General features: G+C 36.0%; 1 protein-coding gene across 5 annotated transcripts in view; it reads left to right on the forward strand.

Moving 5' to 3' along the window:
• Nucleotides 1–731: 731 nt before the first annotated feature.
• LOC142341632 (protein unc-13 homolog B-like) overlaps nt 732–27,623 on the forward strand; it is a 238,982-nt gene continuing 212,090 nt past the window's right edge. For all 5 annotated transcript variants that reach the window (XM_075392735.1, XM_075392737.1, XM_075392736.1 and 2 more), the window contains exons 1-5: nt 732–2,072; nt 4,269–4,298; nt 4,406–4,861; nt 19,741–19,895; nt 20,096–20,189. In XM_075392735.1, the coding sequence (XP_075248850.1) occupies nt 2,051–2,072; nt 4,269–4,298; nt 4,406–4,861; nt 19,741–19,895; nt 20,096–20,189 (757 nt within the window). In that variant the 5' untranslated portion in view covers nt 732–2,050. The remainder of the gene's footprint in view (nt 2,073–4,268; nt 4,299–4,405; nt 4,862–19,740; nt 19,896–20,095; nt 20,190–27,623) is intronic.

A 27,623-nucleotide genomic window follows, 5' to 3' on the forward strand; every position in this document is an offset into this window, starting at 1 on the left:
TTATATGTTTTCAGTCGTGTGGCAATCAATTTTCAATTACAACTTTGCCTGCTTTTATTACCTAGCTAACTAAACCAGCGCGTTTGTGAATCGATGCACTACCAATAGAAAAACATTAGCACGTTGGGAGTAATTCAATACTCCATAGTAAAAGAGGGAATTCCGCGTCGCGTTACTTTTTCACTTAGGTACTTTTAAATTTTTTCTGTGTGCTGCTAAATAACTCTTCGAGATACTATCGGAACGAGTTGCAAGGTAAGAGTCTTCCGCTTTTTCGACTGTTAACTATTCTTAACAGCAAGCTTTGCAAATAGTTACCATTTGTCTTTATGCTTTCCATCTTGCGAACTTTGGACCTATTGCTGTTGTTTTGTAATGAATTGATCAATACAGAAAGAATTGTTTTAACTACGTGTATGTATGCTTAAAGATATAGCGGGCGGGTGGGTTGGTTTCAATTACTACGTAGAAATTAGTTTACAACCACTGTAATAGATAAGAATTGAATTCAATTCGCACTTCGCTCCAAATCAAAGCTTGAATGAAATCAAATGTTTTCCTTGTATGGCCACATTGGGAAAAGGGAGAAAGGTGGAGAAATAAGAGATAGCGTGTTACAGTGGCAAATATAAGAAAAGTATTGAATATTTGCGGGGTAATTCTTTTTTTACGCTGCTTCCTCGTTTACCAAAATAGAAAAATAACTCAAAAGCAATTCTCAGTGTAGATGTTTTCCTCCCATAACGTCTAACGACCTCTTACATACACTTACCCTCCGCGTATAGAGCTAGTTTTTTTTCTTTTAAAAAAATACAATTTCATATTTGCGTTGCGATATAGTCAGTAGTATTTCGCCCGGCTTATAGGCTATGGCGTGACGTAGTATGAAATGATTTGAAGCTATCAGCTAGATTTCCGCTTCGTTATTTCACTGAATCCGTATGTGTTCCATTCTATTGTTGCTGAAGGAATTGTACCCATTGATGTTGTTATTACAAATGGGCATAAATAACTATCAATTATGAATTACTCTTTATCTTACCAAATGAACTCACCAATAGCGATGTCTTGTGATAGAATTGGCATCGTTGGCAGATTAGTTTTTTGAAAGTTTTGACCATATCCAATCCTTTTTTATACTATATTGTATAGGTTTTTTTTAAAAAAAATAACTCTTATTCGCTTACTTTGGTTGGTTTCCTGCTGATCATTGCCAGAATCGGCTTTGAATTAATACATATGTTTGTTTAAATATACGCTATTAGTTGACTACCGATGTTTTAATCATTATTAATTGCTCTCTTCAGGCTTTTATCATAGCTGCAGAATTGGCAAAATCTATCACATTGCCACCGTTTTGATCAAGCACATAATTTGCACAATTGTAGATCTTAATAATGTAGACATTTATCGTCTTCCGATGAATGAGCTCGAGACTTAGATTTCTATCCCATTGTTATTTTTAAATAAGCTTCAGTCCCTGTATGATGACAATTTTGTTTGTTGTTTATTTTCAGTGAGGTATGGGTTAAATGGAAAAGCGTAATGGACCTTGATAAATATGCTGAGATAGAGAGAAAATACGGCGAATTTTTTCACCCTACCCAATTTGCTTCCCGCAGTTTCTTCTCTTGCTGTCTGACAGAAGTTGCGACTGTGCAATTTTATTCTAATTAAACGAGGGGTGCCTTGAGCGCCCTTGATTAAACGTATCCGTTATCGCTAACAGCCAGGCGAAAAACTTATTTATCTTTAACTCAATTAACGTAGACAGATTCAATTTTACGCAAGCAGTCAGACACATACGCAATTGACGGTGATAAAAAGCGAGGAATTCACGTCAACAAAACTCATTTTGAATTGACTGAAGTTCATTTTGAGATGTTTTATCGATTAACGGCGAACTGGTTTGAGTTAAGGCGCCGGTTTGACCTTTAACCATATCCATTAAATTGAGACAATCAGTGTTTATTTACTAGCATTAAGTGAATACCTCTTTTGCATTACTGTCCTACTTTATTATAGGCTGGTATAGTTAATCGGGGCTCAGATGTCGTTCCTATCTGTATCAGGTAATTTAATTATACACTCCTCGTACTTATTTTATACGCAAATATTTTCCGTTCAAAAACAAACTTTTTTAAATGATAGAAATTTTTGTCCGATTTAAGTTTATAAAACTAGTTATACAAATTCGACTTGACTCACGGACAGAGAGCAGCTAAAACCAGGAAGCTTTGCTTTTCTTAGTTTCTATGTTCTAATGAACTCGCTGGTTAGTGTCTTTAATGGTGTAACAAAGATGCACGGCAATTTGCGGGCCTTTGTGATGTTCCGACCCTTATGCACAAGAATTTGAAACTAAAGAAGTTGTATTCAACGCTTGAATGATAAATTTGTGGCTTTTCAACAAATCAATTTCGGGAAATTTTGATTCAAGTTAATTCTAGGTATATGTTCAACAAAAATTCTTGAAGTTTATCAGAACAATAGGTATGACGTGAACAAGACGGCTCGTGCGAGACTGTGCGTAATACAGAATGTTACAACATACGTCTCAAATTTGTCGAAAATTTTTCTGTGTTCTGTTAAGAAAAGCTCTCTTGACTATCAGGTTTCCAAAACTTAAATTAAAGCAATTTTTTTTTTAAAATTTTTGATGTGAAAACAAAAAATCACCGCCCTCATTTTGATATGATTTAAACAGATATTACACCACATGCAATATCAATTATGTTGTACCATAAAGAGTAATACTCATATTATATCTTCGGTCTTATATTGTTTTGTTTTCAAACAAATTTGTATAATTGAAGTAAATGATAGTAATCTATTATAATAACATTTTCCCTGCAATATTACCAATATAATTTGATAATTTGATATCCTCCTGAATCCGCAGAAAACTTTTCCTGTTCCACTTTTCCTATCAATTTTTTAAACAAATCCCCTTTTCCAATTGCAGTAAAATTTTTATATCAGTAGTTTTTTTATATAAAAAGCAAATCTAGCCTTTAAAATCTACAAAATTATGTTTCTCTCTTTTCTCTGCGATGCGTAACCAAAAAGGTAAAATATCACTGAAGAAGAGAGAGCTGGCCTCGCATATATTTTCCCAATTTTGAAAAAAAATGTAGGAACAATATTATTGTATCCTTATGATTGAAAACGGGAGTAGACAGAAAAGCTTTTGACTTATGAAAAATTCGCTCAGTTAGTAGAATAGTATTCTCAATAGAGAGAAATAGAGAGTTACAGAAGCTTACATCGGGTAATTTTTTTTTAAAAAAATTGTTTTCAAATTGAATGTCACATGTTTCTCTAAAAAATTGTTTTCAAATTGAATGTCACATGTTTCTCTAAAAAATTGTTTTCAAATTGAATGTCACATGTTTCTCTAAAAAATTGTTTTCAAATTGAATGTCACATGTTTCTCTAAAAAATTGTTTTCAAATTGAATGTCACATGTTTCTCTAATGATTGTTGGCAAAAGTAAAGTGTGGATTGGTCTACTTGCGATTTTCATATCTGCTAATTAAATCTGTTTCTATAGAAAGAAACATCTCGGAAAATTTATCGAAATCATAGTCTTTGCCATTTTCTTAGTGAAGCCAATATAATGCAGAAAATGATTTGACTGCTTTTTTTTGTACTCCACAGATGCAATTTACGTTGATGGGACAGAAAACAAAATTTTAATCATAAAATTAAATTTCACAGGTTTATCGTGGAAACAATAAGTTAGAACTTTGAAAACCATTGTTTTGTCGAGTTAAGGTGTAGTCCAAATACAAAGCAGAAGTTGGATGAATTACTAATTGCTTTTAGCAATTAGTCGTTGACATTAATTAATTGAGAAAACAAAATTAAGTTTCTCAATTTTTACGAAAACGCTTTTAAAGAAATACCACTACAATTAAAAAACTTTCCATATGGACCATCATTATCAGGCTATTGGGAAATCATGTATCGGCAGAATCTGAATATTCAGATATGGGCCATTGTTTTTTTTTCAGAGAAAGAGGTTAAATAAAATGCAAATTTCCCATCTTGTAGAAATTACCTTAGCGATATGAAAGGTTGTTGAGTAGAACATATCCGGCTACCTTTTTTTTTACAAGTGATAAGCTATTCCTTTTTTGTGTTCATTAGATTAGTGTTTATCTAAGTATCGCGTGTAAAATTACCCCTCTGTATTAAGAATGAGTATATACAGGGAACAGTCTATGCGTATGAATGTGTGATTAGGAAGTACTGTTGTGTTTCAGTGAAAAAAGGTCAACTGATTGGAGCGCCAGGTAAGTTGATGAATTACATCCCTTGGAAATTGGGTTAATTCCATTCATATATTCACTAACATATTTCAAACGTTGAGCGTATATTGGTACCCTGTGTTTGTGTGCAGAGCGCTTCAATACCTACATTACTCTTAAACTCAACAGCGTGAAAAGCACAACTGTCTGTGTAAAAGGATCTACACCATGTTGGGAGCAGGATTTTATGTTTGAAATTGGGTTGCCCGCCTCTGGATACAAGAACCCTTCAAATGTACCCAACCAGACTGACGTTCCGAACGGACTGTTGGTCGAGCTGTGGAATAAAGGCGTAATTTGGGACACAATAATTGGCTATGTATGGATCCCTCTGAGCAAAGTTCCAGGCTATCATATGGCACAAATTGACGGTGCAGTTAAAAATAATAATAATGGGCCCCATTCAGCATCTAACCCGGTTGGACCCACGTGGTTTAATGTGGACGCTGAGCTTTCTTTGGAAGCCAATGGTACTGATGTCAAGGGGACAAAATTGACAACTGGCCACAAAGTATTTCTGGATGTCAGATTTGAAAATAGTTTAGACGGTAAGGTCTTTTTATTTCTCTAAAAGAAAATTTCAGCATTAGTACAATCCTTTGTACAATGTGCCTACACCTTATCTGGCACATAACCTCAGAGCTGAATTGTAGCACACAATAAACTTTTTGTGCTGGGGGTGTTTTTTGTTAGTGAGTACCGATGACCTATCATTCTTTCCCTGAGGTTTTTTTGAATCTTGTAGCTTTAATCTTTCGTATTTGATGCATGTAGAAATGCGTTGCTTTTATAGCGCAATGATTTTTTTGCTATTAATCTCTTTGCTGCTTTTTCTTTGCGCACTCGAAGTATGTATTGATTTATGCTATACTTTTTGAATTTCCTATCAAGGTTTGAAGCTATGATTTAGGTCGGGTTGTGCTTTTAGAAGAAGAACGATAGCAGAGCGGAGCTACTAATGTTTTCTTGGTTTTTAACTGATGTGACGATACTTTTTGCCACGATGGAGCATCGCCGGGCCGATTTCGAATGGTTATCTTGCAAGATTCTGGCAGAATCATGCAAGACGATGCATCGCGTTGCACGATTTTCTTCCAAAATCTTGCAAGATAACCATTCGTCTTGCACGAATCTTGCAAGATAACCATTTATCTTGTAAATATGCAAATAGTTCGAACATGCCTGATCAAGAACAGCTTGAGAGGAGTACTTCTTTGCTTCTCAATATATTTTCTCTTTCCTGTAAAAAAAAATTTAACAACAACAGAGCATCTTTTTTAAAATTTTCTGCGAGAATTAAAAAAGTAATAATCCAAAAGCAACCTCATATGTTAGACCAAAAATAGAGAAATGAGAAAACGTGTAAGCAAATAATGGTAACAATTTTTATATCAAAAACATAAAAAAAATTTAAATAAAAACCTACAGGGGTTTCGAAATTTTTGATTGAATATTAATGGCAGTGTCGCAATGATTTTCTGTGAGACCTTTATTTGTCTGCAAGATGCACAGCACACCGGTATCACCGGCAGGCAAAGTGTATGGTGTACAGTAGTTCATGTCTTGACCACATGACCCATCAGTTAGTCTTAAGTCGGTGGCTAGTGTAGCGCCGGCACCTCGTTAGAGAGCAATAGGTCCGAAGAGTTTGTTTTGATTGAGGTCTACAAGCAAGCAATCGCTGTCGTTAATAAGAACCTCATATTCTGCGCTTAAGGTTTTGCTCCCACTTTGTGAACATATTTCGTTCATTTTTGTAAATACTCGTTCCTATCATCAGTGACCGTCCGTCAAAAAGCAGTCTTCACAGGATTTTTCATGTATTTTATCGACATCGAACTGTAATAAGCACCATTTGTCTACTTTTTTGCCTTCAGCAATTGCGAATAAGTAAGGATATAATAAAAATATGAACTTTTAAGCTTTCCCTTTCTTTTCCAACTTTTTCTGCTGCTAGCAGGAAAAATCTTTTTGTCTCAAATATTTGCTTGCAGTTGTATTCTGACTGGTATCATTCATCGCACAAAAAATTTGTTGCTTTATTCATTGGAAAAATTGATTGAATAAAAACTTTTATTCAATTACAGAGAGGCTTTAATACTTACAGAGAGGCCATCGAAGACGATTAAATTTATTTACATGCAATTAAACTCTCAGATAAAAAATGTTAGTTCGTATAAATTAACTTTTTCAGTTATTTTTTGTATAAACTTATTCGCCAATTTTTGCCTTAGAGCAGTTTTTTTTGCGTAAAAATTTGCTGAATTTTCAATTCTGTCGACATGCCGAACAATTGGTATGCATTATAAAACATGAACTGTGCATCTACGCAAGAATGTGCTGCTGCTCCCAGATACAAAAAGTAGGTTAAAATTGAATTGAGTATCTAAAGTGGGCAAATTAGATTTTTAGAACACAAAATTTGTGATAACTCGTACTTTAGAAGCTAATAATTAGTAGTTAACACACCCATTAGAGAACTGTATAAGCATTGATTTGTTATAATTTCTCCAGTTATAGATATTCTTCAGTTTTTGTTTTGTAAAACCTATGTAATCAATACTGAGTAAAATGAGCTCATAGACTATTTGAATTCGATCAGTGCTTGGTGCTTTGTGCTGTTTCTAATCTCTGTAAAATTCGTGACTAAAATTGAATTTTAACGAGAGTAACTAACACTGTAGGGACTAAAAGATGTTAGAGGAATGTGTTGGATCAATTGATTTAACGGCTGCTCTCCAACTTAGAAGTTTTACGCTGCCGCTTGTTTCAGCGTTTTCAAATATCTACCGATATTATCTTTTGGCAGTTACCTTTAATCATTCAGCGTCTCTGAATCAAATATTTTTTCGCTTGAAATATCCAAATAAATCCATGTTAAATCAGTCACAATGAATTTGCGCGATATTTTTTTAATAGCCCAATCTATTCACCGAAAATTCTTGGGCCAGTTTTGGCTGTGACCATGCCAAGTTTCCTTTTATTACAAAAATTACGGAAACGATCACTGTTTGAGAATGTGAATGTTAAAGTTTGAGATTGTGAATGTTAAAAATTTATTTTCAACTAGTCAAAGTATAGTTAGACAGTACAATCGCTGAGTTGTTGTGATTGAACAAGACACCGTAAGAGGTTACTTAACGTTCACGAATGAATTACGTATGGATGCGCTCATTGTCAAATTAATGTGACCAATTTTTTTTGCGATTTAACTGATTCTGTTGTTTTTCGCTCCATTTAAGTTCTAATTCACGTGAAGTGTAGTTCAGTTGTTCTCCTATGATTGGTTGTCGATAGGGATGTCGACAGAATGTAAAAATATTTCCATGACGTCACATTTTAGGCAAATTCGTGGTCAAAGAAAAGTTGTTAACGACCATGTAGAACTTTTCGCCGAATATTCCATCAACAACAGGAATGAATTCGATCTAATAATCAAACTGATTTCGTTTTTTTGGGCATTCGTGGAAACACAGTTGCATAGTTAGATTGGACTTTGATCGAAATTTAAGCTTTATGTTTGCTGGTCATGCTACCGTAACTATACTATTGAAAGCGTTTGCTTATGTTGTTTCAACAATGGGTGTTCCCTAACAATTAACCCCGAGAAAGCATTCTCCTTCGCCAAATTTACCGTAATATTGCCCCTCACCTTAAAAGCTAGAGATCTGGTGTACCTGTAATTTTTATGCAATGTTATATTGCTATTAACCTAGTTAAATAAAAGGCAAATAGAATTATAATTTTTTTTGGCTGGCTAGCTGCTCTTGAATGGCGAAAAATGACTGTAAAAAATTTCGAACATTATTTAGAGTTAGATGCTGTATTTTCTGCCCTCCAGCACTGTTTTTGAATTTGGAAATCACAAAATGGTCTGAGTCAGTCAGAGATTGAGCAATGCATGATCCGATTATGAAGCCAATCCATTTCCGATATGCTGAATTTTTTGTAACTGTTAAATGCGAGTATCATGGCGCTTTTGGAGTTAGACATGCAATTGAAAAATTGTTCACATTCATGAATTAACTACAGTTGCGTTAATTGGGGTAACAGTTTTTTATAGCTGCGAAGCTGTAAGCTGAGCGTAGCTATATTGCGGTGCTCTTGGTTTTTTACGACTCGAAGAGTATTGGTTTTCTTAAGGTTTTTTTCACTGGAAGTACTATTCGTTCAGACGCTGTTTTGAGCTGATAGCGAAAGTGAGAAAAATTGCTGTGTAAACTATTTTTTTCTGAGCGAGAGAAGTTTTTTGATCATGCGCTGCGTTTAGTGAATGACTTTTTGACTTTGAAAAGTAGTTTTTGACGGAATGGCCCATATAGATAACCGTTTTTAGCCGTTGTTTCGTCGAAGTGGGCCCAATTTTTTTGCTTGTTATTTGGTTTTTTGTAGAAATGATTTTTATTCGATGCTTTTTTGGAAATGTAAACCTTGGAATTTAATATCACCGTGTTTTGCAGAGCCTGAAAACGCGTTTCAAGTTCAAAATAGGCACCTATTTCTCTATTTTTTAATTAATAGCCGCCCTCATCTTCTCAGCCGGCTATTATTGCGCTCGTATTTTTTTTTTTTACTTCGTCAAACTTTTTTTCGCTTTACCATTTTGCCGCTTTTTCGACATTTTGCGTGAAATCTTTTTGACTTCTCTAGGCTAGTTTCTCTCTTCTCTCATTCTGCTAAAAGTGAATTTGAACATCAGTTGCTAAGCAAAGCAATTCAAAATGAACAGAGTCGGTATAAAAAATTGAAGTCAGAAATAGAAACGGGATAAACACATAAAGCCCAATTTTAGATGCCCGCTATTTGAACGTCGTTCCTATAAGTCTTAGTTACCACCTCTAATGCTTATCGGTGTTGATAGTAGCCCCTGTAGCCTCTCTCTAAGAAACAGAAGTATGTTCAACTACGAAATGCCATCAAAATAAATCGGACTTAAAAAATATTTTTGTACAAAAATCTTTTTTTTTCAATATATTCTATTCGTTCAATCCCAATCATGCTTATTGGAATCAACGGCGGCTATTTTCCGGCAATCTGCCGGGTATTTTTTGTTTTTGGCATTTTTTCTATTAATTTAGCCGAAAATCTGTTAATATGGCAACTTCCTGTTGTTAATTCATATGCCCCAAGCCTCTTTCTTCCTCGATATATTTTTGTTTTTTATAAAATTGTACATTTGCTAATCAGATTTTTGCAGTTTTTTCAATTTTTCTTCAGTTTTTTGTCTGTATTTTTGTTTTAATTACAAGAATTAGTCTTTTTCTGCAACATGAGGGGATTTAATTTCGTTTCAATAGAAACTTCAATCATTTTTAAGCGTTAAAATTTTGTATTATTTTAACGCTTAAAAATGATTGAAGTTTCTATTGAAACGAAATTTGAATTATTTCATTGAACATAAGGCAGTGCTGAGAATTTGCTAGCAAGCCTTTTCCAAAAGTCCCACATCATTTTTTATTGTATTTTCTGTTCTGGCCTTGGTATTCTTAAACGATTTCTTGCCTTGGAATGTTATTTTGTCGCTTTTCTTGGATTATTTTAATTCTTGAATTATTTTGAAATCATGTTCTATAGCATATATACAATAAGGAAAAAGTTTTTGTGTTATTTGCAAGGTTAGAAATTTTCTGATTCTTAAGTTTCAGAATTTTTTTGAAAAATTTAACTCCGCTTTGCTTTCGCGATCTTTTGAGATTAGATTGATGAATTATTTGAGGGCAATTGATAGCCCTGTCAGCTTTTTCAGCCTATCAGTGTTTTGACCATCCTAATTATGTTGCACTTTTTCTAACGTTACCAAACGTTTTCAATGATAAATATTTTTGCTGCATTTTGTTTCTTTTGGTGACAGTGGTTTAATTTTCTCCAATTTTTGGATCAGACTGGGGGGGGGGGGATGAATTTATGGTTTGATACAAAAGGTAATGACTTCAGCTGCAATTTATGTTTTTTGTAAAGTTTTTACGGTTCGAGTCGCTTCCGGAATTCTCCCGGCTATGTTTTTTGTTTCGTCGTCTGACGCTCTTTTTTCGTTTTACATTTGTTCACACAGCAAAGCTGAAAAAGTCAAATTTTCTGAATGACTTCTTCCCCTCACTAACGGGATTTGCGCGCGTGACGTCATTTCTCACTCGCTTTAGCGGAAGTTTTTAGGTTTTTTGCGTGATTAGATTTTGATCATACGTGACTTACCTCTTTCAATAAAATGACTTTTGCACTTTAAAACTTAGGTTTAATTTGAATTTGTTTAAGGTCAAAGGAACTCATATGTGCTGTAAAGGTCCCTAATAAGAGTTTTCTGTGGAATGAATTTTAACAACCTTTATTGATTTATCGCTGAATGTTTTTTAGCCTAGTTTTTTGAGCGGCGTCGATTTTTTTCAATTTAGATCTGTACGTTTGTATCTCTATTATACGGCACGCAGGTCTATTCTTTCGCAGCTATTCTGGCAATCTGCCGGCTATGTTTTGTTGTTTCTTTGCATATCACAACGCTAACGACTAAGGATGATGGCAATATTTTCTCATCAATTTTTGGAATAGGTTTGATTAAGTGAAAGATCAGAACTAGCTGTGGAAAAGTATATGCGCTTTGTTTCTATAGGCTCTTTGTATAGGCTCCTTTTTTCAAAGGGTTCTTTGTTTTGTATTTTTTCACCAGTAAGTCTGTTTATGCGATAATGATGATTTGAATTGATTTATCACACGATTATATCACAAGATATCTCAGAATGAGAATAGTAAAAGCTTTATGGGCGTAGAGGGTAAAAGATCAATAGTTGATATATTGCACATTTATATGGGCTCCTATTTCGTTACGTAAATGGTTAAGTTGAATTAGGTTAATATTTATTAGAGCTGATTTGCTATCTTACGTCATTCTTTGTTGTGATGAATATATTAAAATAGTTCTATAAGCTTGGTATTGATAGTGTTAAGTGATTTATCATTCTGTCCAAAAACGGAGGCAATTGTCGGTCTTGTGCGTTGATTCTGCTACCTTTTTTAGGAAAATAAATTCTCACTGCGACAAAATTAGCTAGGCGTCTATAATGGGCGGCGCTTTGAGTTGAAACATAGATCTTCTGTATTTTGCCTACATCACAAATCCAGTTCTCTTCTATTCTGTCTAACATCTAGTTTTAGAGGTTGTGGTGGTGTTTAGCAGGGGGGTTTTGATAATGTGTTCAATTTGTTCCGGTTCGTTGTGAAAATCTGTTCTTTTAAAACAGGCAATGAAGTGAGGTGATAAGAGTTGAAAAGTGCAAAGTAGTTGAAAATGGGGCACAGAAAAGAGCCCATGGAAACAGGCGATTCGGCTTTTAAGGTTTATTAAATCGTGGAAAGATTTACGGTTAAAGGGCACGGCGCCTAATTAGCGGCGGTATTACTTTTCCTTAGGGAGGAAGCAGTTTATTATGTGCGTTCAGAAGTTGTTGGCTGAGAAATAAACAACCTGGTGTTTAACGTCTTGTAGATATGTAAAATAAGTTTTTTCTCGCTGCAGAATATATTGCTTAGTGGTAATTGCTTTTTTCATTATTTGGAGTCGGATATATTTTATGCTAAGCCTAGATTTAAGGAATAAAAAGCAATTATTTTTTGCATGTGTAATTAAATTGAATTTACAGTCTGGCAAGTGGTGGTTAATTAGATATATGCAGAATAGATAGCTCTACGGGGGACAAGCAAATAATTTGAAATCTTGTTAACCCCTCCAAACTTAACCCCTCTCGACCCCCCCCCCCCCCCCCCCCCCACCCACTAAACCGCTCCTCTAAGTTCTATGTTTATACCCAATTGATACTGCTTATGATGAGTTGTCTGCTTTGCTTTGTGCGATAGTGGAGCGAGAATGAGAGATTTGAGCCGTGGGTTATAGACATCTTGGAAATTGTAAAATGTATCAATTAACAGCCCTGTAGGTAGCAGAGTTTTATGCAGAGGCTTTTCAGGGGTTATTTGAGACGGACAATTTTTAAAATCGATTTTCTGTCTTTTTCGCGTCCGTGTAATTCGGTATGGGCAGGCCTGTAGCAATCACGGTTTGTAGATAAACTGCAAAGCTTTGTGAAGTAGATTATTTTATGTGGAAAGTTTTGAACAGAATTAGACAAAATTCTGACGGTGACAATTTTGAAGTTAACGGAAAATGGAAAAACCAAGGTTTTCTTGCAATTAAAATGATTTATCATGCGCTTACAGTGTGTATATTTTGCACCCTTTGTTGAACTTGAAAATTTTCTCTCGTAACACCTCTATAATTTAACAAGAGATAATGTGAGCGTAATGGTTATGTTATGAACGTTATGTCACGTTTTTAATTCTTTGTTTCTGCAAACTGTCTTCTTTTTGTTGTTTCGATTCACTTACAAGATAGGAATGCCAGTAATAACTGTGTAACACCAACGAAATTCAGAGCTCTCCTTGAGTTTGTTTTCTTTTCTTGCAAATAATATAAATAAACTGAAATACAGCCAGAAACAAAAAACTCAAAGGAAATATCTTGGAATCATCAGTTTATTTTTGTCAGACTAATGAAATGTTTTTTTCTCTAGACGAAAGACATCTGTTCCATTTGTGTAATGAATTACTTTAGGTGAAATTTGTTCTTATACCGGAGTCTATTAAGATAGATGATGAAAATGAATACCCTAGAAATTTCCACTGGCTGAACAATTATCTGTAGTCAGCCAGATTGTAAACCAAGTTACTATATGTCTATTGCTGAGGTGACTTAATAGTTTTTAAAGCAGAGCTCTTGAAATTCAAACACTATTTAATCATTTTATAATCTGTCGAGTCAAATTCTTTACCGAATTAAATATACGAATGCATTTACAGTTGAATGCCTCTTTCCAACAACTAAATTAAGCTTGTGATAATTTCCCGCTGTGTGAAGATATTCTTTGATTTGTTTTCGACTTGTATGAATTTTCTCGGAAGTTTTATAATTTTAGTGGAACTTAACGCAAATGATTAACCACTTATAATAAACCTGATTTAGAATCTCGTTTGTTTTAGTCATGTTTTGGCCGAAAATGTATTGCGAGCAGTATATGCTTGCTGATGCTTTTGCTCAGTTTCGAACATCACTGATAGCTGAATTTAATCGACAGAAAGTTGTGCTCTTGAAAAATGGCAAAATGAGAGTTTAACAAGATCATTGATATAATTAATTGCCGCTTCATTTTCTCAGTCGGCTATTATTACGTTTCTATTACAATCAACAAACTCCGGATTGTATTGGTGCTGTCTTTATTTGTAAGATGTGTTCAGATTTTTTGATGACTTTGAGGTGTCAAGACTGAATGAACAGGTAAAGCTCAGGGAGTCGTATTGGAGTCACTTTGCTGACTTCAGTCAAATTTTAGGAGCGTTGTGTGCTGGCTGAAGTTGTTGAAAGGGCCTGAACTCAAGGTGAAACGGTCACTTTTTGAGCCCAAAATTGTTCAGGTTAAATGTTTTTCTCCGTTTTCTTTGAGATTTTTTTAAATGGGTCTTCAATTTACAATGATCATAGAGCCTGGTGGTCTAAATAAAACAAGTTACTATTTGCTATCATGTCTGCCTAATTTGGTACATTAGTTTGAAATTCCAACTTAAACCCAAAAAAGCAATGAATTTTCTATTTTTTTCAAGTTTGCTACATATTTGTAGTTTCTCCCGCTTTAGTGGCAAAGCAAACCAAAACGCTCGAGCATGGTTTGGTTTTTAACAGATCAAAATGGTGTAAAACATAAATTTCAATAATTTTAAATACGTTTTAGCAATGTTTGCTAATTTTTAATAAGTTTTTTTTTTTCAAAGTTTTTGTATGTTTATATGTTTTGAGAAACCATATTGTCTGCCTGCCTCCTTATTTTCCATTGGTCTGCTGGTCCAGTCTCTTGGTTATTTTTAAATCAATTGCTGGTCGTTGATTGGACGAAAATAATTGTGTTGCAAGGTCTACTTTGAAAGTTTTTCGGTACCAACTAGAAATCAATATCAGTTTTGGTTTTTAAGTTTTTCCTCTGGTGTTTATTTTAAATGATTAGTAGGATGAAATGAAATTTTCATTCATTTATTGACCTAGGCTGAGGCCTAATCGAATACTCTTTCGAGTTGGTGCTGGCGTCTTTCGGTTGTGTTTTTTTAATTGTCTCAACCATAAGACGGTACGCTAACTTTCAATTTTATGTTCTTTCATTCATGCATCATCGATTTAATTGCTTGCGCAATTCAATTCTTGCTCTTAGTGCAGCGAGTTTTTTCAAATTCAATGTGATAATTAAATTTTTGTCACACGTGACTTGCCTCACTCTCAAAAATGTTTTTTTAACTCTTTAAATTGAAATTTTCTTTCTTTAATTGAATTTAAGATCAATTAAATTTATTTCTTTGATTAAACTTTTTTTGAGGGCAGCTAATGGAAACAACACAGGTTATAGAACATGACATCTCTGCAATTAGTACAACTGAAATTTTTTCTTAGGTCTTATTTATTTGTTGTCTTTTTGAGACTCGGGCAATCTGGCATCAATGTTTTTATTTTGTGTGTGTGCGTGCGCGTGTGTGTGTGTGGTGTGTGTGTGTGCGTGCGTGTGTGTGTGCGTGTGTTTGTGTGTGTGTGTGCGTTCGTGTGTGTGTGTGTGTGCGTGCGTGTGTGTGTGTGCGTGTGTTTGTGTGTGTGTGCGTTCGTGTGTGTGTGTGTGTGGGGATGTGTGTTTGTGCGTGCGTGCGTGTGTGTGCATGTGTGTGTGTGTGTGTGCGTTCGTGTGTGTGTGGATGTGTGTTTGTGCGTGCGTGCGTGTGTGTGCATGTGTGTGTGCTTGTATGCGTTTGTGTGTGTGCGTGCGTGTGTGTGTGTGTGGTGTGTGTGTGTAAGCGTGCGTGTGTGTGTGTGTGTGTGCGTGCGTTTGTGTGTGTGGTTTGTGCGTGTATGCGTGCGTGCGTGTGTGGTATGTGTGTGCGTGCGTGCGTGTGTGTTGTGTGTGTGTATGTGTTTATGCGTGCGTGTGTGTATGTGGATGCGTGTGTGTGTGTGTGTGTGTATGTGTTTGTGTGTGTGTGTGCGTGCGTGTATGTGTGCGTTCGTGTGTGTGTGGTGTGTGTGTGGTGTTGTGCTTTTGTGTGTTGTGTGGGTGGTGTGTGTGTGTGGGTTTACGTGCGTGTGTGTGTGTGTGCGTGCGTGCGCGTGTGTGTGTGTGTTTGTGTGTGTGTGTTGTTGTGTGTGTCCGTGCGTGTGTGTGTGTGTGCGTGTGTGTGTGTGTCCGTGCGTGTGTGTTTGTGCGTGCGTGTGTGTGTGTGTGTGTGTGTGTGCGTGTGTGTGTGGTGTGTGCGTGCGTGCATGTGTATGTGGTGTGTGTATGTGTGTTTGTTTGTTGTGAGTGTGTATGTGGTGTGTGCGTGCGCGTGTGTGCGCGCGCGCGTGCGTGTGTGTGGTGTGTATGTGTGCGTGTGTGTGTGTGTGTGGTGGTGTGTATGTGTGTGTGTGTGCGTGCGTGTGTGTGGTGTGGTGCGTGTGTGTGTGGTGTGTGTGTGTGTGTGTGTGTGTGTGTGTGTGCATGTGTGTGTTTGTGTGTGCGTGCGTGTGTGTGGTGTGTGCGTGCGCACGCGTGTGCGTGCGTGCGTGTGTGTGTATGTGGTGTGTGTGTGTGTGTGTGTGTGTGTGCGTGCGTGTGTGTGTGTATGTGTGTGCGCGTGTGTGTGTGTGCGTGCGTGAGTGTGTTAGTGTGTGTGTGTGTGTGTGTGTGTGTGCGTGCGTACGTGTGTGTGTGCGTGTGTGTGTGTGTGAACGCGTGTGTGTGGTGTGCGTATGTGTGTGTGTGGTGGGTGCGTGTGTGGTGTGTGTGCGTGCGTGTGGGTGTGTGTGCGTGCGTGTGTGCATGTGTGTGGTGTGGTGTGTGCGCGCGCGTGCCTGTGTTTGTGTGTGTGTGTGTTTGTGTGTGTGCGCTCGTGTGTGTGTGGTTATTTTTAAATTGATTGCTGGTCGTTGATTGAACGAAAATAATTGTATTGCAAGGTCTACTTTAAAAATTTTTTTGGTAGCAACTTGAAATCAATATCAGTTTTGGTTTTTAAGTTTTTCCTCTGGTGTTTATTTTAAATGATTAGTAGGATGAAATGAATTTTTCGTTCGCTTTTTGACCTAGGCTGAGGCCCAATTGAATACTATTTCAAGTTGGTGCTGGGGTCTTTTGGCTAGGTTTTTTATTTTGTCGTATCAACGGTACGCTCACTTCAATTTTTATGTTATTTCATTCTTTGGGTTTCGATTTAATTGCTTGCGCAATTCAATTTTTACTCTTAGTGCAGCGAGTTTTTAAAATTGATTCTGATTATTAAATTTTTGTCACACGCGACTTACCCCAATCTCAAAAATGACTTTTTGACTCCTAAATTGAATTTTTCTTTCTTTATTTGAAGTTAAGGTCAATTGAATTTATTTCACTCTGATTGAACGGTTTTTGAGGGCAGCTAATGGAAACAACACAGGTTATACAACACGACATCTCAGCAATTAGTAAAATTGAATTTTTTTCTTGTCTTATTTTTTTGTTGTCTATATGAGACTCCAGGTTTAAGTAGCTTTTGCAGCTATTCTCGGACAATCTGCCATCAATGTTTTAGTTTTGTCTCGTTAAACAGACTTTATGTCTTGGGAGTTAGATTTTCCAATGAACGCAGATTTCAGTCGTATTGATTTTGTTTTTGGGACATCAGCTCTACAGCTTTCAGTTCCAATTGGTAGATACCGATTCTGTTTTAATTGTTGCCACTAAAGTGGCGTTCAGATCTTTTTACCTGCCCGACTCTTTGGTTACATAAGTTTTTAGCTGATCGATTTTTTTGCGAAAAGATGGGAGTGCGGTGCCTTTAATTTATCCTGGAAAAACTGAATCGATTGCTGAGGAGACATTTGGTTTCCGAGGAAAATAGGGTTTAATATTTAAATTCTATTTAACTTTTTCGACCTTTATTGTTTCTTATCCACATAATCTATTCACTACATCAATGGAAATTCACATTAAATTGTTGAAATTGCAAGAAGGATTCCGTAATTATCACATCTAAGGAACAAACGTTTTTTCACTTTATTAATTCGAAAGACATGTTTTTCCTGCCTTGCAATTAAGCTCAACAAAAGACGTTTTTCTAGTTGCAGATGTTTTGAGGGTTTATAGTTAGAATATGATTTTCACATTGTTTCAGCTTAACTTATTTAACATTGCCATAAGGATTTTTTTCCATTTTTCATAAACATTCTAATTCTTTAATTTTTTGACAGAACTGCTTTCACTTTTTGTTCCTATTTATATGTTTAATTGCTCTTGAAGGAAGCTCATAGCAATTATTGGAAACGTGTGTGTCTTTTTTTTGCAAAATTTTCGCTTGACAATTTTGACTTTTCGAGTGACTTCTACGCCCTTGACTTTTTGCGTTTCGCGTAATCTAAAATTCTCTCTCAATCACAATTTCAAGCAGCTGAACTCAATTGGCGGAAATTTAATACTAAAAGTCAAATGAAAAGTGCCCCGACTGAAGCAGGCTGCAGTTGATTAGAGCTCCCACTAGTCGTTCGAGAGCAATTCTTCCGACGTTCAGTCGGTTATGTTTTGTATTTTTGCCTCTGATTCAAATCATTGCAAATGAGTGAATTTTGAGTTGAAATTGAGCCCAAGAAGAAATCTATCCAATTATTGTATCTTTTTATGCATATACGAGCCTTGAGAATGAATGTTGATGTTCGATGAAGTTCCTGTCGTCTAGGTTTTTATGGTTACCTTCTTTTTATGAGTATTTTATTGTTTGGTATTTTGGGTCCAGGTATGTTTTACAGACTGTAGTTCTGTCTCGGCAAAAAATAATCTTTTTTAAAAAAATTGATTTTTGGTCGCTTTTCTATTTTATGGAACCAGTTGTATTGATTGTCAGTGTTGCGCGGTCAGTCTTTTTGAGGAGAGTAACTTATGTTCAGACAATTAATGTAAACGTTTTAAGTCTTTGGCAAAATTTTTGCTTGTCAGTTTTTGCGCTTTTGTTCTAGAACATTATTTCTCTCTCGTGTGACTTCATCACTCTCGACTTCTTGATTTTTCTTGATGTGGATTGCTCAAATTCCGAAATTAAGTCTGTCCCTAATATAAAGGCGATTGTAATTGCGATAGGAGAGCCGGTTTAGCTGAGTGTGTGGGATCCCGGACTACTATCCGTGAAGTCGAGAGGTCGAACGCCTCAACTGTCGTTTTTTTAGCCCGGCTTGTCGCTCGAAAGCAATTTGTCCCCCTTTAGTCGGTTTGTTTCTTTTGCAAAGTTTTATCTTTTGATCCTCATAGCTTATAGAAGTTAAATGACTTATTTCAGCATCTGTTTTTGTCGAAAATGTTGGAAACATTTAGTTTTAAAGTTGCAAATTGTTTGACGGGTTGGTACTTATGTGCGAACAAACATAACCGATTCTACTTATGTAAATAGATATCATGGGCTGATTTGATCCGCTTTGACCGTTTTTAGCAGTCCAAATAAGTAAATGACCGAATTTATTTTTAGACTTCTTCTTAATTGATTGGAACCAAGAGCGCAGACAATTGAATTTCAGCTTCTTTGACTCAAATAAACATTTACAATTTGCATTGCGTGCTTGAAAAAAAACTTATTGAGGGCTACATTAAAATCTATTTTGCCCTCGGTTTCTGTTTAGGTCAAGTATCTCATGTTGCGCGAGGGATATCAGAGTCAATAAAACCAAAAGTAGCGGTTGAAATCAAACGATCTAAGTAGTGTTGTTTTGAAAAAAATCGGCGACGGTTATATTGGAATGTTGGAAAAGAAATGTTATGTTAAGTAGTCGAATTTCAGTGAATTTATAAATAATTTGTTTTAATTGATCAATTTTTTAAGAAATACTTGGAGCCTGATGCTATGTACTTCTGCACTACAATTACAAAGACACGGAAGTTTTTATGGGACGACTTCCTGATGGAAAATTCGAATTTATGATTTAGTTGGACTGTAGTCGGCACATTTAAAATTGAAATATAAAATGCATGTTCAAAATTTATCCTCAAGACTTGAAGTTATTCCTCTTTCGGAAAAGCTTAAAAATTATTTAGAAAAGCGATTAATTTGAAGTTATATACTATATAAAATTTTTTCAATTAATCATTTTAATTGATAATTAACTTGGGTAACATTACCATGCTTATCAATACAGCAGCTCAACAGTTTAATGAATCGCATTTAATCAGTCTATTTCATTTTTCCACACATGAAATGTTTGTTGTTATTCTCCCCACCTTGGTATGAATAAAAGCTCGTGCTTGTAAGAACTAACATGTCCTGCGAGGTTTCCAACTTGGTTTCTTTTAACGTGACTGAGTTGTTGTAAATCATGTGAATATTTCTGCTTATGTGGTTACCGAAGTTTAATTCCAATGTTTAGATCTGAATGAAGATGTTCCCAACAGTTCCATGCATTGTTCATTATGGCAGCGGAGACTGCAAGACCTCAACCAGATGCACCCTAATGGATCCAGTGGAGTCAGACTGGGCACTGGAAAAAATGGCAACACTCTGGGCAACCAGCCATACATACTTGTTAGTAAATAAAACTACTTCCAAGCGTACATTTCAAGTTGAAACTATGCGACTATTCTAAGAACATTGGATAGTTCTATTCGTAACTGCAACACAACAACCACATTATAATTTAGTGGAAATGTTATCAATGAATTCTTTGTTGTTTTCTATCCTAAATTAGCATGTTTAATAAATTGATCATTAAATTGTGGATTTAGGGGAGCAAGGGAGTAGGAAGAGGTGGGGGTTCTGCTGGTGTGAATACTTCTGTTGGCGGAGGTCAGGGACTTTACAGAACGCGCAGTTCAAACTGTAAGTGACACAACATCCCTCCAACTTACTTGGATCTAGTTCCTATTATGCAACCCCAATTTTTGATCTCATTATGTTTAAATATGATTAATTGCTCTCAAACAAAGTTTTTAGCAATTATTTTACTCCTGTTGGTCTTTTTTGCGACTCGAAGAGGAGTATTGGTTTTCTATCAGTCTTTTTTTACAGGAAGTAGTTTTGTTCACGCGGCATTTTGATCTAAAAGCGAAAGTGAGAAAAGCTGTCATGGTGAACAGATTTTTGCTAAGCGAGAGAAGTTTTCTGATCATGCGCTGCGTTCAGTGACTGACTTGTTGACTTTGAAAAATGTTCTTGAGAGAACGGCGCATCTAGATAACCGTTTTTAGCCGGTTTTTCGTCGTTTGGGCTCAACTTTTTTTTTACTTGTAATTGGATTTTTGTACAAATTGTTTTTAATCGATGCGGCATTAATATATAACTTTCTGAAATTGATACCACAAGTTTGCAGAGCCTAATAAAATTTTCAAGTGTAAAATCGGCTCATATTTTTCAATTTAAAGTTAATTTTTGGATTTTTTTCATTAATTTCTTCTTTTTTGGATCTTTGAGCGGACTTTTTCGGAAAAATCAATGTATATGGCAACGTTCGATTGGCAATTCATGTACTAAACAACTCTTTTGAACGTGACTTCTTTTTTGTTCACATACTAATCCGTTTTTTTTGCATTTTTTTGTCCTTTTTTATTTTTGTTTTACTTAGTAGAAAGTCTTTCTGTGCACCGACAGTGGTTTAGTTTTGGTTATAAATAACTGATTTGTTTTTACGTCGAATCTTTGAAATTCACGGGAAATTTTTTTCCTAATTACAATTTTATTATTATTTTTATTTATTGTTGACAATTTTTTTTGCAAACAATTTTAATTTAGCGATTCTCTGTAACCTTTTGTCAGTTTTTTTTTTATTTCAAGAGAAGCAAGGCTGTGTAATGTTTGAGCCATGATTGCTTAATGAAAACATTCCTCTTGTACAAAAATCTATAAGGTTTATGAGAATCAATGGCGGCCATTTTCCGGCACATAGTGGAAAGCGTAGAAGTGCTACGCTTAGAAAATTTATCTCGTTGCGATTTGATGAGCGTATACCAATATCATAAAAAGAGTTCTTTGACGATATTGGCACGTGCTGGCTCTCCTCGTAATCTCTCGCTTTTTGACTCCCCTCAAAGTTGGAAATGCTTTGGTAGCGCCACAATGTTAAAGCTGTCATGAACGACAAATGCACTGATCAGTGAGTTCTTGGGCTTCATCCTTGATTGCTTCATCTCCGTGCCTTATAAGTGTGGCCAAACTTCTCATCAGACTTATCGCGTGTAGGCGCGTCAGTAAGGAAGCATTGACGCACTGGAACCGCACTGCTTTTATTTCATCGCCGTTACATCTGTTAAGACAATCATGCCTAATTAGCACAAGACTGGTAGCGTTAAATGTCATCGCTACATGGTGGGCTAGTCTTTTGCATGCAAGAATGGATCCTAAACCCTTGTCCAATTATCAAGACTTAAACTACTCTCACCAGAACCTCTATTTCAGCTTAAACTTCACTTGACCCATAACCTGTTCGAACTTGACGAGGTGGTTTGAGTTAAGGCGCATTAGGAAAAGAGGATGTTTTAGTTGAAGAGAAATTAGAGAGAGTAAGTTCTATATTAAGGTCAATTCAGGATATTCTGAAAGTGAAAAGTAGCAAATACGAATAGATCTATCGAGCTAAAACTAGGGATCCAAGACGAAAAACTGCATAATTTTTTATTGCTGCTGGACGACTGGCTGTTCTGATCTTCTGCTTATTTTTGAACGTTATGTGAAAGGATGGCGTGTTCAAAATTTCTTGGAATCGGTTTTGATGAGAGAAGTTGGTCGTTTTTAAGACGTGAACTTTGATCAGAATCGCTACATCGGAAAAGTTGAATAAAACAGAATCTAAGATTTTGCAAGAGATTAAGGAAACTTAGCCCTCAAGACCAACTTTCATATACCCTGACAGTCACATCATTTTATATCCATGGAAAAATGTGATGTACCTAAGCGCGAACTGAATTTTGGTAAACGTTGGGAGACATCAGTTAGAACGGTATCAGATAGCTTCTGATAAAATTTACTCTCAAATCATACAGCTATTATTCAAAATAATAGAGGAATCTTAAATCAGTTTTGCTTTTGCATTGGCCTTAATCCATTTGAAGTAAATATCCATTGATATCCTGCCGTGACGTCGACTTCCCGATTGATAAAACATTGTTGTGAAATAGGAGAGAGACTGCGTGAATGGTGGTGTCTGGGTAGTACATCTAATGCTCAATAAAACGTGCGAGGCTAACAGATTGTGTTAGTGATACCCTGTGATAATACCCTAATCCCTTGGTATCACCTCGCTTTCTCTTTCCCTCTCTCCTGTTTTTGTGCCTACTTTCAACATAGAATAGCTAGGTCAACCTGATGGGAAGAAAGATTGTGTGTTTGTGGTGTTAGTTGAAGTGGTGTTAGCGGTGGTGTGGCCATATCAAAAATTTATTCAGTAGGCGCTTTAATCCTATGAGGGCTTTGAATGTGAATTGAGGAAAGAAGGGAAGAGAGGAATTACGCGCTTGTTCCCCTGAACAGCCACCGCCACATTATCCCTGCCGGAGGCCACAAAACGTGCTCCAAAATGGCAAAGGGAAGCCATCCGAATTAGCTGAATTTTGCAATCTTGTCAGCATGGCTAGAGCGCTAGATCGAAGGACATTAAATCGAAAGTGATACGTTGTCATAATAAATCGAAAGCGAGATTTAGTTCAAGTTCGAATCTCCGATTAGATACAAAAATATTAAGATCAAAATAGTGCAAAGGATATCGTGCTGGAGATTTGTCTGATTGCGGTAATATGTTTGGATGCTAAAGATTCATGTCAAGTGGTACAAATTGCTGAGGCCTGAGGTTGGCCCACGGGGTATGGCTAAATGATCGAGTCCTGTATTTAAGGCTTGAACAGTTTACAAATAGCTATTAAATTGTTTGCTCAAAGAACTGAAGCCTGAACATTGGATCTACTTTCCAATGCTCCCACATTGGATGTGGTGTGTATTCGATCTAGTGTTTGTTCGATGTGGTGTCCGGGCAGCAGCAGCCTTGTGTTGCTACTAATGCTGTTAGTGTAGTATATCCTCCCTTCCGCGTGTACTACATCGAAAAGAGCAATGAATGAGCGGACATGAGAGACTTAGCTCTGCTTTTCAAGGCTGCGCTCTCTCCATCATAAATTATTGAACACGCACAATAAACTAACCCCCTCTCTATTCTCTCTCTAATGCTCGCTGCCTACCTCTGTTTATTTATGACTGAGCCGTTCTATGCTCTGCGGCGTTCAAACCTAAACACCGATGAGAGAGACAACAAGGGTCTGAAGCGTTTAATTTATGGAAACGTGGCGGCGGAGGACAAAGCGGCTGAAAGTCTGGGAAGTTGTTGAACAAATTTAATTTCAAATGCTCTGCGGCCTGTCAATCTAGCCCCTCTTTTCTCTATCTGTCTATATCACTTCATCAAGTGACTTCATGAACAAATTCAGTTACCCCCCATAGGAATTTCACATATCTCTCTCAACTCTGTTCCCTACCGTATAAATCTTGTTTGAAGCGGATATTAAAAATTTGACAACGTTTCCAAAGTGTGCGCAAATTGGTTGAGGTTTCTTTGCGTTCGCAAACTCTGACGTGTTCTTAACTTAACTCATTTCATGCTTGCGGTGAAATTGGTGACGAAATTGATGGTTAATTTGGTAACATTGTTTCCTCTGTTTTGTTTCTTTCCTTTGTAAGTCGGAATTGACGCTGCGGTCGCGATAAGGTAATTTGTGACGTAAATAAATTCGCTCCTGGATATCCAACTGATAAAGAAAATGAAACTAAATCATACGGTGCATATTAATATCAGCGCTTTTGCTGGTTGATTTTCCTCCTAATATATTGCCTGTCTTAGGTTTTTGCTTACACTTTTATTAAGTGCTCTGAAAAAATTTTTTGGTAGTCAAATGGGTTATGTTCGTCGCTGTGGGTGATTTTCTTTGGCCGAGATTCAATATCTTATACAGTGACTTTTTAGTCGTAGGTTATTAATAGCCACCGTCAGACTCTCAAAGGCTATATTTAGGTGCTCTCCTTTTTACGAGCAATTATTGGAGAAGTCTTTTTAATTAATCTCAAGCAAAGTTTATAGCAATTATATTAGTCCTGTGGTCTTTTAAATTTTATGCAATTTTCTGCTTGACCAATTTTTTGTCTGACTTATTTGACTTTTCGTCCTCAAACTGGGATAAATAGGCAGCGCCAGGAGGGCATTTAACGGCCGGGCAGCTTTTTTAGAGCCTTGCGCCTTACTAGTCACAAAGAATGCTATTCACTGCTTCACTGCAATTGTTTTGAGGAGACCATTCCAAGGTGTGAAAGGGGGGGGGGGTTCTTAGTTTTAAGAGTTTGACCCCCTCAGTCACCCCCCAGTGCCAGTTGTTTTTAAGATCTCATTTTTTCTTGAATTGACTTCCAATATTTTTTCAAGTCTCATGAGTGGTTTTAGTATGTTTTAGTTTTTTGAAGGGGAATTTATTTGGCGGAGGCTGCTTTTCGGGCCTGAATTCTTCCTGCAATTTTTTTTGTTACACCTTTTGATCACGTTTTTCGTATGACCTCTGACGTATTTCACTACTTCTTTCAACTGAGAAGAATTTACATTTCATTCAGCAAATTTGCTTAAATATGGTCAAGGTAAAAAAAATTCAAAAGAGATTGGACAGACCAATAAAGCCCAGCACTATGAATTAATGATTAAAGAATTAAAGAATTATTTCATTAAGTTATCAAGGTTCCTTAGAATATAATGATTAATGATGAATAGTATTAAACTTCTTTTCCATTTTGTGGGCTCAATTCACCATATGTATTGAATCTAATGAAACTATGGATCAAATTAGATTACCTTCTGACACTTAGAATAAAAATAGGCAGTCGTTAATTTTCCCTGTCTGTGCCAATCCCAACGTCGGTCAGCGGATTCGACGGCTGCTTCTTTGACAATCTACCTGCTATTTTTTAAAATTGTTTGTTTCAAGATCTGCACCCGTTATGCTATTGTTTGATCAATCATGCTAATTTCTTAATTGCGCCCTAACAAACTTGGGAGCAATTATTTGGGTCCTTTTGGCCTTTAAGCAGTAAGTCGATTAGCATTTTTGATATCTTTACTAGCGCCTGAAGTATACGGTGCACGAAAACAGCTGGGAAAGCTTATATTCACGATGCTAAGGGCAAGTTTTGAAATTTCGATTTTCATTGAAAAAAATTTGAATTTTTTGTCTAATATAAACTAATATCTTACTATTTCTTCGGGTTTGTTACGGTTTGCATTAGTTTTTAAGCTTCATATTTTTAATCCATTTCAAATAGTTACTGACCCAATTACTTAATATCCATTGTATCTCCTTTATCTTTTCGTTCAATCGTCCTTGTAGTAAATTAGCAGTTGGTATTATAAGCATACTTAAGCGTCTTATATGAGCTCACATTCGGCTCTAATTAATCTACATCACTTAATCTTGCTTAGGTATAATCATCCTTAATAGTTCTTCTGATAAATTTTAGTGATAGATTTTAGTGTAGTGTAAATACTCGGTTTAGTGATTGGGTATTTTGTTCTGACACTAAATGTTTCATTTGAAAGCGAGAATATTATTGATCTGTTGTTCTTAATGATATGAAAGAGCATAAGATTTTACCGATTATTTTTTGCTCTTATTGTTGAAAGGGCTTACCGGTTTGAGCAAGAAGCGTAATACTTTATTGGTTGACATACGGTTGTTTGATTAATAGTTTCTCAGATTTTTCTCCAAAAAAGGCACAAATCTGTTTTAGTAGGTCGCGTGGTTGAAACAGGATGTATAAGTCATTGCTGGAAGTAGTTGAGAGAGAAGAGATAATGTCTATTTTGGAAAGCTAGCGGTTTTTTTTCTGGACAAGCATTTTTTTTCGATTTTGTGCGGCTTTTTTAAAGTAGATTATTGGTTTGACTAAAACCATTTCTTCCCAAATGTATCTTCATTTTTTTCCACAAGTATGCAATTCACTGAGACTGCTGCCAGGAGAGAATTTCATAGTGTGGAGGATGTTTCTTAATCCCCCTGTCGATTTGAACCCCCTCTTGTCATTTTTGAGGTTTTAAATGCTTTTAGCGCTTTTTCTATAATAGTTCCCTCTGTTTACCAGATGTTTGTTTGAATTTGGTTGTTCCTGTGGTCTGCGATTTTTTGTATTGAATGTTATCAAGTTAAGGTACTTCTAAAAAAATTGATTCAATGGAAATACTTGTTTGCATAATTTTGCATTCTTTTGTTTAGTTTTGAAGTTAGCAGCCGTTTTTTTTTCAGAAGAATTTTCTGAGTTTTTCTGTGCAAGTATGCTATGTGTTTCAGCACTAAAAGAAGCAGTTAAAAGTATCATGGACAAGTTAATACTGGATACTAGGATTTTGTGCTTTTCTTAACCGATTTTTCTCTTTTCATCATCCTCCTGTTTTTATTACTTGCTCTCGAACTAAGTTTGAAGCAATTATTCCAAACGTGTCTCTTTTTAATGCAAAATTTTCACCTGACGGTTTTTGCGCTGTTCTCGAACATTCGTATGTTGAGTGACTTTGTCACGTTTCAGTTCTTAGAAATTTAGCCCCTGTGAATCACCCCCACTCCCTGTCCAGCAACCTTCCTCCCCCTTGTCGGTTTGAACACCCCCTCTTGTCATTTTGGAGGTTTTAAACACTTTTGGCGATTTTTCTATTTTAGTTCCTGTTCTGTTTACCAGATGTTTTTGAATTATGTTGTTCCTGTGGTTTTTACGATTTTTTGAATTGAATGTTATCAAGTTAAGGTTCTTCTAAAAAAAATGATTCAATGGAAATACTTGTTTGTATAATTTTGCCTTCTTTTGTGTAGTTTTGAAGTTAGCAGCTGTTTTTTTAAAGAATTTTCTGAGTTTTTCTGTGCAAATATGCTATGTGTTTCAGCACTAAAAGAATCAGTTAAAAGTTTCATGGACAAGTTAATACTGGATACCAAGATTTTGTGCTTTTCTTAACCGATTTTTTTCTTTTCATCATCCTCCTGTTTTTATTACTTGCTCTCGATCTAAGTTTCAAGCAATTATTCCAAACGTGTGTGTCTTTTTTAATGCAAAATTTTTACTTGACGGTTTTGCGCTGTTCTTTAACATAATTTGTTTTGAGTGATTTTTTCACGTTTCAGGTCTTAAAAGTTTAGGCCCTGTGAATCACCCCCACTCCTTGTCCACCAACCCTCCTCCCCCTTGTCGATGTGAACCCCCCTCTTGTCATTTTGGAGGTTTTAAACGCTTTTAGCTCTTTTACTATTA

This window comes from Convolutriloba macropyga, chromosome 6, assembly GCF_964194025.1.
Source record: "Convolutriloba macropyga chromosome 6, txConMacr16.3, whole genome shotgun sequence".
Taxonomy (NCBI): domain Eukaryota; kingdom Metazoa; phylum Xenacoelomorpha; order Acoela; family Convolutidae; genus Convolutriloba; species Convolutriloba macropyga.